This window comes from Nymphalis io, chromosome Z (assembly GCF_905147045.1).
Source record: "Nymphalis io chromosome Z, ilAglIoxx1.1, whole genome shotgun sequence".
NCBI lineage: Eukaryota > Metazoa > Arthropoda > Insecta > Lepidoptera > Nymphalidae > Nymphalis > Nymphalis io.
In genome coordinates, this window is record NC_065918.1 from 1049430 (window position 1) to 1064415 (window position 14986).

Consider the following 14986-nt stretch of genomic DNA (forward strand, 5'->3'; position numbering starts at 1 on the left):
GCGCGCTGATCTTGAAAAGTAACTACAACACTAATGTATTATGGCAAAGTTCATTTAAAATTTATTGTTTGTTTTATTTCAATTGGTTTATAAATAAAAAAGTAATGTCAATTTTAAGAATCACGTCGAACATTTATCCGATAAATACGCTATAAAATATCTGTTCAGTTGAATTGACTGAAACTTTATCTACCTATATAGGATAGTCTGTAAAATGATGATGATTGAAAGTGTATAGGAACAAAACAAAGTTTAAAAAATGTACAGTTTCAGAGATTTTGATTTCCAATGTAAGTTGAGCTCAGATCTATATGTTTACTTATATTAAATATGGTTCAGCTTATGTTCGACATACGTCTGTTAAACGCGCCCACGCGTATATGTAAATTGCGCCGATTGCCGCACTATTGCCTATAGGCAATATTGAGTTATTTGCACTGAACACACGTATGTCGGAGACACAGGGCGCTAGCTGGTTACAGGGAGCTGGTAAACCTCTGTCTGGATTCGTTTGTAATATATTTTGTTAGGTTAGGGTAGTAGTTTATTTAAAAAAAAACTGTAAATATTACGGATTTAAAAAAATGTAATACATATTTATTTTGTTCTTCGATACTATATATGTAAAGAAATAATTGTAATATTTCTTTAATGTTTGCTAAATTTGCCTTCATATCAGCATTTAAGTTTAGGTTTGGTTTATATGTGATTAGGTAGGGTTTATATGTGATAATTAAAAAAAATTAGAAATTACGTTAAAAAAAAGAATTATTTAGTAAAAAAGTAATAAGGAATTATGAAACAAATGTGGAATAATAAACTTTAAATGTCATTTCTTTGTGTACAGAACAACCTTAAGTTCACTTATTTGTAATCCTTCATTGAAATAAAAAATTTTGCTTATATATATATATATATATATTTAACTACCTATTGCCCGTGGCAATTGTATGGAAGTCTGTGATTTTAAAGTATGAAATGTCGTTCTGGTTAGAAAAAAGTATATTACGGCGTTTTTTTATCAGTGAACTTACAGCGATGCCTGTTGCTTGACTTAATATATTTTATAGTGACCTAAACGGGTTGAACCAAAATGTATTTTATAAATGTCTTCCCATCTACGATGCTGTAGCTCTGTTGCCCCCGTCATCCACGTCGTTCTTAATATTGTAAATGACCAAGTGCACAATTATTAATTTTTCATTCAAAATTATCAGATTAAACAAAACTATTTAACTCACTGACAACTCTATTTATCTATACTAATATTATAAAGCTGAAGAGTTTGTTTGGTTGCAATCTCAGGAACTGGTGGCTCCATTTTAAAAAATATTTTGTGTCGGATAGTCCATTCATACAAGTTATATGACGTCACGCAACATTCAATTTGTTTTAAACTAATGGATTATTTGTGAAGTCGTTTTCATAAACATGGCATTAATTCTTATGAAAGATATCGAGATAAGATCATAAACAGTTTTTATGGTAGGTGCGGGCAATAAGGCCTGTCGGTTATAAGGCCTGTTTAACAAAAAAAGTACCTATTTAAAATGAATATTCATTCGAAGTCACCCTTGTAGGTAGTTAACGCTCATAGATGTCGCTTCAAACTTGTCGCTACGTGTTCGCTTGCTCTCTGCCACCAATGTTACGTTGTTCATAGTGAGGAGCAGTTGCGCGACCCAAATAATAAGAATTCGTCCGAATCAATCGTAAGTATTTTTTTAAATATTATACTTATATTATAAATGTTTACCCTTTAGTTTTGTTTAATTCTTGGTTTCTATGAACTTGATGTTTAAAAAATGTATCATGAGTCTAATAATGATTTATTTAATCTTTATTTATAAATGGTATCAGCGGGTATTAAGGCCTACCAAATTTAATCGTAGGCCTTATTACCCTCCTTTTTTGTACAAACATTTGTCTGTTTTAACAGTTTATTTCATTTGTTTTTCAGAATGTTAGAAATGTAAACAATTATAAATTTGACGTGCCGGTTGGCGTGGTTGGTAAATACTTGCCTTTCGCTCCGCACGTCGTGGGATCGACTGCCACCCAAGGCAAGCATGAACATGTATGTTTGCCCCGAGTCTGGTTGTTTAGTTATATTGTATTTACAAAAGAAAAGTAGTATATTTTATCAGTTCTCTGATTTCCACAGTACGAGCTCCGCGTAGTTTGTGATTAGGTGACCTTGTGTGAAGAATGTTCCTATTATATTATATTACTGCTACTAACTATAACTGCGTGCTAATTGGTTTATTATTTCTTTTAGTAACTACAACCACGATGCCTCCCTAACGAGCATCGTGGTCTGAAAATGATTTGGCATCATGAGTGGATCATGAGGAGTGCTTCTGCTTGACACCGGCTGATACAGATGATTTTAAATGCCCCGATGGCTGTTAACCAAAGATTTTTTTAGCATAATTAATGTATCCTATTATTATTGATCTCATTTACCAAAGCATATTTTGATTATTTAAGTATGTTAAAATTTTATATTATTTGTTAGCAGGGCTTATTACCCTACCATAGTATAATAAGGCCTACTAACAAGGTTTTTAAAAGTGTTTAATTTTGTTTTTTTTTTACGGCAGAATTTGCCATTTTTATTTTTTTATTTGTAGTAGTTGATCTACAACTTTATTAAACATTAATATTAGTTGATTTCGATTAACAGTTTTTAATTTATTTCAATATTCAATCTCCCTTATGTAGGCCTTAATGGGCCTAATAAGCACTCACCTACCTTAGTACTTTTTATAATTTTGACATATTTCAACAGATAGTTGTGTCGGTTGTTGTTTGTGTAAAAACTCATAAGTAAGTATTAAGTATTTATTTTGGTTTGTAAATAACTTTGTAAGTTAAAGTTATAAGTTAGATAGGTATTTAGTTTCGTCACCACACATATTTCTTATTGTTTTGTTAAATTTATACTTGGTCAGTTAGTTGATAATAGGGGTGCATGTCAGTCACCTCCACGTGGTGCACCCTGGGCAACGGGGTCGACCAGCAATCCGATGTTTTTCCGGAATGCTTGTCGATCGCGGCTGAGACTGACGCGGCGGAAGTGTCGCGGGCCGCTCCTGGGACTTCTCTGTTGCGCAGAGTGGACCAGCGAGCGGCTTCGTGGCAAATAGGAGGACTCCGTGGTCCTTTTGGGCCGCCGGAGAGAGGAGGAGTTGGTCTCTGGAGTCCTCTCGGGCTGCCGGAGACAGGAGTAGAGGAGTAGAGGAGGAGGGAGAAGGGTTCGTCCAGTTTCGGTGTCGATGCTGGGCGGACAGACTTCGGTCACCGCCTTCTCAAACTCGTTTCCCCATCCAGGCGCCAGCCTGTGGTGGGACCGAGGGCCTTGCCTTCACCGGCCGGGTCGAGAGGAGAAAACCTCAATAAAAAACAACAGGTGGGTCGCTCACCCAAAGCGACGGCCGCAGGTGGGGTCGCGGTGGTGTGCTAACGCGTGCCCGTAACCCCGCCACCATGCGGTGAGAAGGAAACGAGGAGGTTTTAGTGGGTAGGACGATGGCCTTCTGCCCCGTGAGTCCCACATACCCGTCCCGGTCGTGTCCGGGCGGCAGGCGTAAATGCCTTTCCTCCTCTAATAAGAACTTATTTTTTAAATACACAGATTTATCTACCTTTCAGGCTTAAAAGGACACAATTTCCTGTGGAAGTATCGTTTGCAGTCACAATAAATAAAGCACAGGGAAAGAAATTAAAGTAAGTCTGATAGATTTAAGGGAATTCTGTTTTTCTCATGGCCAATTATATGTTGCTCTATCTAGATCCGGATCCGGCGAATTCCAATAAATACTAATATACCACGAAAATAAAACTAAAAGTGTTGTACCTATTTACTGAAATATTATAAGTCTGCTCTTAGTGATTTCTTTAAGTTATACGCAGATAAAACCCGTGTGTGCCCACATATTAATTATGTCTGGATACAAATGTTAATAATACAAATTTTAATATAATTTGTTCCCTTAAAAAGATACATTTTAGCTTCTAACCTAAAATATATCGGTAGTAGCTAGCTTCTTTGCCAGAAGTCGTCGGTCTTTCAAACCAAAACTTCATTTGAAACAGCAATTTTAAAACTCAAATATAACATATTTTTTTAAATAAAGGAAATTAAATTCATTCAGCCCTACCTCCAGGATTCTGACACTGCCATTACATATACAAACTCATGCAAATTACAAATTATCGATACTTTGAAAAAAAAACGAGTGAACGTGTATTAAATATCACTGCACACTAATTATATATATTTTATCATATAAACTTAGATATGATGATACGAGGATTTAACGACTTCTTTGTTTTAAAGAAAGATCCGCACATCATCTCACTTGGCATCATTTGGCATTATTTTTAAGACAAATAAAAAAATCTTCATTATATATATCATATGGCATTAGATAAACGGTGTAATCAAACATCATGGATCATATATTTTTTATCGGACAGCGACGGATCGTGTCTAAACACATTCGAGAAGATTATTATTATTATTATTTCACCAATAAGTTTATTAAAGTCGATTTTTTGACGATTCATTTAGAATAACAATCAAAATGTCCATAATATATGAAACAATTTATTAAAGAGATTACAAGAACAATCGTCATATGTTTAATTCTCATTGAATTGTTTCGTATAAAGCTTCCCCACTCGTCGTCAAGTGCCGGAATCACTGCGTTGGGAGGGAATGTTATTGGAAGGGCGCCTGGAAGGGGAGAGGACACCTCTTTCCTTTGTCGATGCCCTAAGAGAGCCTTCAATTCTCTTTCAGCCACGCTTGCGATAGTAACCACTTCTGTAAAATAAATTACTTATTTTTTAAATTAATAATTACTTCAATAAAATCTGTGATAAAAAATGCATTGTTTTAAGCATTCCCCAAGCTTGCATAAATCATGTTCCTACGAGTATCTTAATTTTAAAAATATGCATGATTCTCTTTTTACCGACGTCTGTAATCAACATGAAAATCCGAGTATAATTTTATTAAATGAAAACTACATACATGAAATGTCGTTTTTATTTAGGTAATGCTTTTAGTTGATTATGAGCCAAGAGTTTTCATTGATTATGATTTGTATACTCTATATCTACTTAAGTCTAAATTCTAGATTGTAGATATTTCGTTCGTTTCGTTGTTTGTCAAATATTTAGATCGAAACTTTTGTGACGTCACAAACATAGTAGTTAGTAGAAAGACAAAAACATATTTATTATTTGTTCATATACGGATATTTTTTATAAATTATTTCAAGAACGATCAATTTAGTTGTTTCACATCTGATGGGCGTCCTATGAAGGCCACGTTTTTTTATTAGCCAACGTAATTACTTTGAGAGATAACATTCGGTCTTCGTCCAGCGAATCGTAATTGGTACTCTGATTTGAATAACTTTGAGTGCCCCTTAAAGCTGACATCACTCAAAGAAAGCCAAAGCTATTTATACTGCTACCCTTGTTGAGATAAGTGTATCTAAAGAACATATAATTACAATGTAGGTATTATAATTATTTCGAGGCTATTTTAAATTCATCTATACCGAGATTAAAATTAGAGCGTTACAACCTATTACTTTTTGTAATTATTATATATTTTTAATATTTGTAAAACGTTATAACAATAAAATTCAAACAATAAAACTATCATTGGAAATAACACTAATCTTGATTCCGAAAATCTCTGACTAAGGTATAAAATTAAAGTGATTGAATTGAACGCAATCCATCAAACACGACTGAATCTATGTTCAAATTAATTTCTTAAATTTAATTGCCACAATTTAATTTAATATTTCATTCATTAGTAGGAAATATAATCAACAGATTATACTCTGTTGATTATATTATACGAACAAAGATTCGTCGACTTTCTTAACCAAATAAAAACTAGGCTTACAAATTGCATTAAAATATTTTATTTTTTTACTTTTAAATCAGAGAAATATTAGAAGATGCGATGTTTGGTCAAAAATTATTAAAATAAAAAAATTTTAATTACATCGCGGCGAGTGGCGGAGGCAAATCTCTTTTTATACTGTTTTAACATTCGATTTAAAAGTATTAATTTTTCTGAAGATTTTTGAATTTTTGTAACTAAAATGACTACTCAGGAAAATAACAATATAGTCTGTTGTAGAGTATTGCAAGTATGCCCCTGCTACCTTAATAAAATAATTATTACATAATCTTTATAGTTTCTGTGAATTTAATTTTTTTAATTAAAAATATAATATGTTATTTACAGATAATGATCTCTTTTTAAAATCTATATTAATTGTAGATTCATTGCTATATTAATTTTTTTTATGTATGCTAAGTTAAACATGTTCTAAGTAATATGTTAGGTACTAACTGTTTATATACAGTTGATAAACATACTTGTGCATAATTAACATGTTTTATGAGAATCAACAGCGTTTATTTAAGCAAGATCTTTACTAATTAAGCAGATAATTACACTTAGCAAGATTATTTTAAGATTAAGAGACGCATGATGTTTATCGCCATTATCCAGTAGAGAGACATCAATATAATCACAAACCATCTCGTCCCAATTATCAATCAGATCTTCGATTCTCCTTGCTCCAGATACCAGTTTGCGACGCATTAAAGTCTTTGCACGTGCGATCCTTTCGGGTGAGTCGTCAAAAACTGCTCGGGCTCGAAATAGTACATCTTTCTTCGGGTGTTCAACCATCACCATTGTGTGCATCTGCTGCGTAACTTGCATCAAAACCGGGGGCTTTGTAGTCCGAGTTATATTTCCTAAACTCTCCTTTTTTTGGGCCTTCTTGAGGATTGACAGCCTAGACTTCTCCGCTAAAGATAAATCAGTGGAACCCATCGAAATAGGTGCTTCTGTCGACGTTGCTTTTTGCAACGTTGTCTCGTCTAAATTTTGCGTTGATATTGAGTAAGTTGGCATTGCTTCAGTTACAAATTCATTTTTTAGTTTTTCGGGAATGTTAGCACGTCGGTAAGAAAAATCTTGGAGTTGGCGAGTACTCGTTGGCTCCATGATGATCGTTGATGCTGAGCACACACAAACTTACTATTACCTAAACGTTTCTGGCGCATTTTTATAGCGAAGTTTTTTGCTTGAATATTGAGCACCAAACACGAATAATTGTAACAAAAAAGTCTCAATAAATTGTAATAAAAGTTAATTGAATAAAATTTAGAATAGTATAAATATTGCGGCTAGATTCAATAACAAAGATTTTACAAGTATATAATAAAATTGATTTTAATTACCTTTAGTCTGGCGAAAGAGGCCTGGTAACTTATTTTTCATTCTATTGACTCTTTTCATATCGTAATATTGATCATATTCTTGTGAGTTCTTTTGATTCATTTTAATCAAATCAGGAATGGATCCAGGAGGCCTCGGCATTGTCGTTTGTAGATTTCTTATTCTCTCATAATCAATATCTGTCGAATCCTCTTCGTTGTCCATCCCTATGTAGTCTGATTGGTCATCTCTGTCTAATATTTCATGATTTATTGTTCTGTCACGTGGTTTTCTTCTTGCTATTCTCCTTGTTGTATCTCTAAATTCAAATTTTTCTAAATCTATTCTATTATCATCCTTCGACCGATCCTTATTTATTGTATGCTCATTTTTAATATCTAAATCCCCATTTTCATCGTTACGACTTCGATGGTATTTAAAAAGTCGTCTGTCATTTTGTTTATGTAAATCTTTGAGACGGGTCTGATGTTTCGGAAAACGATGGTTTGGTTTAAATTTGGGAATAGTACCGAAGTCACTTTCATCAATTTCTATTTTATCACGTGGTTCTTTCGGTGGCCTTTTCCTCTTTTTACTCATCTTTTGCCATACATGATCTCCGTCTGAAGTCCCGATTTTGTCTGAAATTTGTCGATAGCATTAATTATAATATTCTCACTTATTTATTGAGCTGTTAAAAATATACACTAACCTCGAGGCTCTTCTTCATACTTATAGTCAAAATATGCCGCAGCATCAGGAGACCGGTCTGAATATTCATCTGTTAAAGGTGCCGGTTCTTTGTTTTCATATTCTATGTTGTAATGCGGCATCTGAACCCCCGAGTAATCACCATAGCGGGCGGCTTTCAGCGCAACCACATATGCTAACAGGATTACTAAATACTGGGTCATTATTAACGCATTTACTTTGTAATCAAACGATTCCGTGAAATAATAATTAAAATTCGCAACATAATTATAATAGGTATGTGACTACAAATTTGACATTTAAACTTTGAGTATAAATAAATACGACAATTGTAACTACTTCAAATCTTTTAAAAAACTTATTGATTATGGTTTTCTTATTTATGATGAGACGAACCTCATTTAGAAAAACAAAACACCATATTATATGAAATATGTGCTTTCATACAAAATACTGGCTGGATTAAATTATTAAAATTTTGTTGAAAAAAACTTGTTTTGAGATGTTTCGGATTTGTCAAATAATTCATATTTAAGAAAATGAAATTTTTTGATTTTATTTAATTTTTATAGAAAAAATAAAACCCTTTCTACTTTTACGATGAAGTGAATTACACCGTAATGATTGATAATAATAAAAATAAAAATGAGGAGGAATGCAACGATGAAGCTCAAGCTAAATGGTCGTGTCCTCCTATAAAGAACGTAACGCATCCTTTGGTGAGTACATATATTTCCTCTGAATAAACAAAATATTTTGAATAAAGTTGATGATGAGGATGTTTATGATTTATTTTCTAAAAAAAGCCGAGATGGCTCAGTGGTTAAAACGCGTGGATCTTAACCGACGATTGTGGATTTAAACCCGGGCAAGTAACACTGAATTTTCATGCGCCTAATTTGTGTTTATTATATTAATTCATCTTGTGCATGACGGTGAAGAAAAACATTATGAGGACACATGCAGGTTGCATGTGTCTAATTTCACTGAAATTCTGCCACATGTGTATTCCACCAACATGCATTGAAGCAGCATGGAAACAGTAGAATGAGCTCCAAAACCTTCTCCTCAAAAAAAGAGAAGAGGCCTTAGCCCAGCTTTGGGACATTCACAGGCTGTTACTGTTACTGTGTGATTTATTATTTGAATTTAATTTTCAGGTCCACTGTATTCGAATTACATTTAAGAAGACAATATAAGTTTATGCTATTCGTTAGTAATTACATTTTAAACGAGTCAGTCTAGTGGCTTGATGTAAGGCCGCAGACCCGGAGGTCCTGGGTTCAAATCCCAGGTCGGGCCAAAAAAAGTTGGAGTTTTTCTGCCGATTTTTTTTATTAGCAGCCTGGAGTCTCGAAGTTGAAGTTGTACACTCCTGTGCCTCGGAAAGCACATAAAGCCGTTGGTCTTGCGCCTGAACACTTTCCGGTCGTGTCGGATTGCTGTCCCATCGGATTGAGATGAGACTTAGGGAATAGATGGTGCACCTGTGTTTGCGCACTATAATATGTCCTGCGCAGTTGGCTAATCGAGATTGGCCACCGTGGCTGAAATCGGTCTTGAGGACTTTATTTTTATTAATTAAATGTAATTGTCGTTTGTAGCGCTATTACGAGTTTACGCAGGAAGAAATTAAAGCACTCGAAGAATGTGACAAAGAAAGTTTCTACCAGCGCTGCTTACCGTTTAGTACTTTTTTTGCTGCCATCACTTACGCTGGTGTTAAAAATGGTAAGATTATTTTTTTATTAGTATTATGAGATATGCAGTAAGAACTTCATAGAAGTAAGAATAGGAAATATGTAACTTGTTTATTTATTTTTTAATTAATTGGTTCAGTGACGTTCTATCCTCTTTCTTACTTCTGTGAATGTTTGTTCTAGGTATCCTGAGAAAAAACCCGCATTTTGGTGCTGCACCCAAGGTTATGTTAGCTGCTTTCTTTGGTTATTCCTTTGGACGTTTATCTTATATCTCTGAATGCGAATTAAAGCTTCGACGTCTACCTGCCAACAGTCATCTTGGAAAAATTATGCGGCAATACCATTTAGAGAATAATCCGACTAAGAATTCTAAATAATTTTATATAAATAAAGTCAAATTTTTATTACCTCTACACCTTTGATAAAATTACGGATTTGATATAATTATCATGTATACGTATTACTACGTAAAATCGGCAAAAGCTTTTGTATGGGCTATAGTTTGAGCTGAAGTTTTGGTTAGATGTAAATTTATTTAATTTCTGAATAAAGAAACATCAAAAACAAAGAAATTTCAGTTTACGTTATTATTCTACTGAAATTTGCAAAGGTTCGTAGGAGCAACTTGTCTCTCAGTATACCTAAAAAGAAAAATGTTTTTTTTTTTCATACATATTATTTGGGTTTTAACCGCTATCTTGTTTTTTTTTAATTTTTCCCTACATTTTCATAGTGTAATATCTGTCGACTTATCAACATTGTGTAGCGTGGTTCGAGTTTAATAGGTGTTCAACAGCTACTGCGGATTCAACAACTCTTTTGATGTAATAGTCAAAATGTAACTTATGAAATAGACAACATACATCGCGAAAATTAAAAGTAGTCTGCAATAATTTCAAGAATTTTTATATATTATATTATGAATTACATATATTATAACAAGGTGGCAACATCATTGGCGTATCAATTTCAATTGTCAAAATTATGTCAAATGTCAGATTACATTTATTTTTATCAATTGTCATTTCTTTCGAAATCATATTTTGGGATAATCACATGAACAAAAATCAAGCCGGCTTATACTGTAATAAATATGAGTGATACAAACTTATTCGGTTATGAGGATGGAACTACAACCTCTCCTGTAGTACCGCAGGCTCCGACGGTAAGGTTTTGTTCGTTAAATGTCCGGGCAAAAATATGACCTGATTTTTAATAGTGTGGTTGTTCAGGCGCCGTACAAGTTCTCGCAGGACGAGCTACGAGTACTTCAGGAATGCAATACTGAAAGCTTCTTTCAACGTTCCTTGCCTTTGGGTACTGCATTCGGTCTAACGGCGTTTTTTGGTGTACAGAAAGGTCAGGATTAATATAAATAAATATTTATGCAGGTTTCTATAAAAAACACGGTCTATTAATTACTATCTAAATTCTGCCGCTTAGGATATACCAAGAATAGCTTATAGGAACATTAGTTTTGTTTATAATTTTAATTATATTACAAAACTCTGATATTTCTGATATAGTTAAAATATCACTTCACTAATAATTATGTATAGTTTAAAAGAAATAAAATTTCGATGTCTAATATTACATACATTGTACCACTATATTAATCCGACTAGGCCGAGTCCAGATCAGTAGGCTCGGTTTAGTGGCTTTGCCTAACATCACTGATTTGTATTTTTAAGTAAAGGCCTTGCGAGCCCTTTACATAAACAAGGGGGCTGTGTAAGGTATACAAGGGTAGGACTGAATATTAAGATTTGTAGGTGGTACATTCATGTTAGGTATTAAAAACTTCTGTAACCAAATTAAATAATTCTATTTCTATTTATTGCATCCAGGTACCCTTAAACCAAACCCTCGTTTTGGTGCTATTCCTAAAGTGACATTGGCTGTGATTGTCGGCTACTTCCTTGGCAAACTGTCTTACCAGCGCGCCTGTGCTGAGAAGCTTATGGCGATACCTAACAGCTACATAGGACAACTGTTGAGAGAGAAAAAGCAAGGGAGGCTGGGGTATGAAAATCTGTGTGAATTTTAAATTTAGTTAACTATACTAAATAAATGGAGCGAAGATTCATTATGTATAGTGAAAAGTAAAAAAAAACAATGTGAGATACAAATTCACATAAATGTTTTTTGTTATCAGAATAAGATGTTCCATAATTTAAGGTTTTATCAATCAAGGACAAGGATGAAAAGACATGTATCCAGGCTAATCCTACATTTAGAAAGTAAACATGTCATTTTTTTAAATAATGATGCAAAATTAATTTCATCCCTTAAATTTTTCACTTACCAATTTAGTTATTGATTTTTTGAAGGATTGACAATTATTGAATGGAATTGTTTGTATGATATATCTTTAGATATCAAGTTGGCTGTATGAGTAGTTTACTCTTCTTGCAGTGAAAGTGACCATTTATCATCAAAGGCCCATTGGCTCATCTGCCTTAGTAAAATAATTTCAAAAAGAATCAGAAGGCATTTTATCACTATTTATTTAACAGGATAGTTCCGAAACGTACTCCAACCATGTTTGGAGCTACATCTGACGATGTGTATTCCGATGCTGGTCCCGGTAGTTCCTTAGATCTCGATACAGATCGCCCACTCTTTAATGACGACTCATTTAGACCAGGTTCTGATTCAGGTAATGATTTTTTTAGTAGATGTTTTTGCAATTTTTCATTTTGTGTATTGTTCATATAATATAAAGATAGATTGTCTCAGATAGACGGACAGAAAAAGTTGTTATTATTATAGCTTTATTGAAAGTATAACTTGAACACCTGGAATTTTCACTAATTAAAATAAAATATATAATTTTATATAAAGCAACTCAGATTACAATAAAAATCCTTATAATCTTATCATTGTATATATTCTGAAGTAATTGAATGTGAATTTAAAGAAATTAAAATATTAATAATTTTGTGAGAAAATGTGATACTCTATACTCTACTCATAATATTGGTACAAGGAACAAACACAAACTAAATACTCGAGTTACTCGACTGCATAGTCAGTATTTCTGCTATTTATTTATTTTTACACTAAAAAGTGTTAATAAGACATGATAAAAAAACCCACAGAGTTTCTTTCGCCAGTTCTTCATGGTATTTCCTTTTCTAATCGGTGGTAGTTTTTAATTTGACAACCAATAAGTATAATGCTTAATAAAGTATTTTGATTTTGAGTAGGCCCTGCAACTGCATTCACTTAGACGCTATTTGCTTTAATAATTTATAAAAACTATTTATTTTAGCAAAAATATTAAGTGTCTGATAATGTTAAAAGCATATGTTAAAAAGGAAAGTATTAACAGAATATAAATTTTATACTTTATTTCAGGTTCATCCAATATTCCAGAGGGCACACCCTCAAGGCCTATCCTGTCCTATGACGAGCTACGTCGCAAAAATCGCACCGAGTACTCTGATTCCCGCCAAGACCCATACAAGTGAGATATTTTAATATGAAAAAAATGTGGAAAAATATATAATTAAATCAAATAATAATATATCATAAAAATTTACAAAATTACTGTGGGTCATTCTTCATCTTTATAAAACTTTAAAATAAGAAAATCAATATAATTGGCAAAATCAAAAATGTAACAAAAAACAATAATTACGCCTAATGTTGTCAAAAATGATAATTATGTAGTATGTTTAATATAGGAGCTTAATAATTACTATATACAATTTCAGAATGGAACCCAACATAGTACCATCAGTAAGCAGAACTCAGCCAGCTCCACCTCAATCATCATCTACAAACAAATATGGTGATATTATGGAATAAAAACAATTCTAAATTTACAAGCACAGTACTAGTAATGTAGAATCTATAAGAATTTTCTTAAAAATAAATTTAAATAATATGAGCCAATTAGGAAGTAGATGGCTTGCAAACATTAGTATAAAACAACAAAAAGGAGATTCGAATGTCAATATGAAGTATTTCCATTGCTAGTCCCGTTGAAGCCAGGTTTAATTGTATGAAGTGTCATTTCATTGCCTTATTAACAGCAATAATAGAAAAATATATTTAAAATGTAAGTAATTTTCCATGTTAAAGTATTTACAAATGTTACAACTCACAACTGTGGTAGCTGTATCACAGCCATATTGTGCCTTTATGCAACCGTTAATAGTCAAATTATATACAATGTTTCATGTAATTAATTTCATATACACTGATTATAAATATACAGTTTTGTACAAGTAATGTTTGGTGAAAAGAAAGCAATATAATATAATGATAAAATTCTTCATAATTCTAATGTTCTTGCATTGCTATTTGCTACAGCATAATTTTGTTTATAGGTTAGTAATGTGAATGTAAGTAATAAAGTAGATAAGGGTTTATTTTCGGTGTTTTATTTGGTTTTTTTTACTAAGACTAATTTTTACCATCTGTAATTACACTGGAAAATATGTAGTTTTAGTTACTATAATTTTTATGTATAATCACCAATTGGGGCAAAATCGGTAGTCAGCTTACTGTATATAATAGCAGTCTATTATAAATTTAGGTGATTAATCGGCTCCTTTTACTTTTAATAATAATTTGTGTGAATTATTGAAATATGCCTGATTTATTTCTATAAATCACTATAAAGTAGCTCTTGCGATCAAAACATTCGCTTCTGCAACATAATTTGAAATAAATCTTCGCATTGCATTAAATCTTAATATTTTACAAAGGAAAACTTTAAATAAAATACACAGCTTAAATAAACCACATTTTTAAACACTTTATTATAATAAAAAATAAACTAAACAGAAAATAATTCAAATAACAAATACAACTATATAACATGACTACACCCTACGACCATCCCTAACTCAAATAATTACAACAATATTGCAATTAAATTAAAGCAAGCACACCCTAAAAATGTGATGTTTTAAGAAACAGTTGTAATGGCAAGTCAATAATTTTATAATATATCTCTTCGTCCAACATTTAGAAGTTTATGTGGCCATTATATTTTTTATTTACGATTTAATGCTTAAAAATTGAACAGAGAAAAAACAAAATATTATACCAATGAAACAAGAACATAATCACTTTGCATCAACAGTAGTCATGTAATGGTTTGACTGCCTCGTTGGTCTAGTGGCTAGATATAAGGCCACAGACCCTGAGAATCCAGGACGGATTCAAATCCTAGATTGGGTCAGGAAAAAGTTTTAGGTTTTTCTGTCGAAAATTCTGTGTCTGCCCAGAGTCTGGAAGTTGAGAGTGTGTACTCTCCCGTGCCTCAGAAAGCACGTAAAGCCATTGGTCC

At 32.7% G+C, this 14986-nt stretch overlaps 2 protein-coding genes across 3 annotated transcripts; one reads left to right on the forward strand and one right to left on the reverse strand.

Moving 5' to 3' along the window:
• Positions 1-4698: 4698 nt before the first annotated feature.
• Positions 4699-8233, reverse strand: LOC126780205 (uncharacterized). The gene is made up of 4 exons (XM_050504473.1): positions 7980-8233; positions 7291-7908; positions 6578-7068; positions 4699-4831 (listed from the first exon to the last, which is right to left on the reverse strand). The coding sequence occupies exons 1-4, from the start codon at positions 8179-8181 to the stop codon at positions 4793-4795; spliced, it is 1350 nt and encodes a 449-aa protein (XP_050360430.1). The 5' UTR covers positions 8182-8233; the 3' UTR covers positions 4699-4792.
• A 264-nt stretch (positions 8234-8497) lies between these two features.
• LOC126780217 (OCIA domain-containing protein 1) lies at positions 8498-14060 on the forward strand. 2 transcript variants are annotated; one of them, XM_050504497.1, is made up of 6 exons: positions 8498-8697; positions 9583-9709; positions 11529-11703; positions 12198-12340; positions 13042-13150; positions 13401-14060. In XM_050504497.1, exons 1-6 carry the CDS (start codon positions 8599-8601, stop codon positions 13492-13494), a joined length of 747 nt encoding a protein of 248 aa, XP_050360454.1. In that variant the 5' UTR covers positions 8498-8598; the 3' UTR covers positions 13495-14060. The 2 variants fall into 2 exon arrangements, with proteins under 2 accessions (XP_050360454.1, XP_050360455.1); XM_050504498.1 differs by lacking the exons at positions 8498-8697; positions 9583-9709 and adding exons at positions 10681-10846; positions 10914-11040.
• The last annotated feature ends 926 nt before the right edge of the window (positions 14061-14986 follow it).

Excerpts from the sequence above, each read along its gene's own strand:
- LOC126780205 (XM_050504473.1), bottom strand. The coding sequence starts at position 8,181 with ATGACCCAGTATTTAGTAATCCTGTTAGCATATGTGGTTGCGCTGAAA. Across the intron at positions 7,069-7,290 it reads CCTCTTTCGCCAGACTAAAG|CATCAACGATCATCATGGAG; the intron begins GTAATTAAAATC and ends GTGTGTGCTCAG. Across the intron at positions 4,832-6,577 it reads TTGATAATTGGGACGAGATG|AAGTGGTTACTATCGCAAGC; the intron begins GTTTGTGATTAT and ends TTTATTTTACAG.
- LOC126780217 (XM_050504497.1), top strand. The coding sequence starts at position 8,599 with ATGATTGATAATAATAAAAATAAAAATGAGGAGGAATGCAACGATGAA. Across the intron at positions 12,341-13,041 it reads TAGACCAGGTTCTGATTCAG|GTTCATCCAATATTCCAGAG; the intron begins GTAATGATTTTT and ends ACTTTATTTCAG. Across the intron at positions 13,151-13,400 it reads TCCCGCCAAGACCCATACAA|AATGGAACCCAACATAGTAC; the intron begins GTGAGATATTTT and ends ATACAATTTCAG.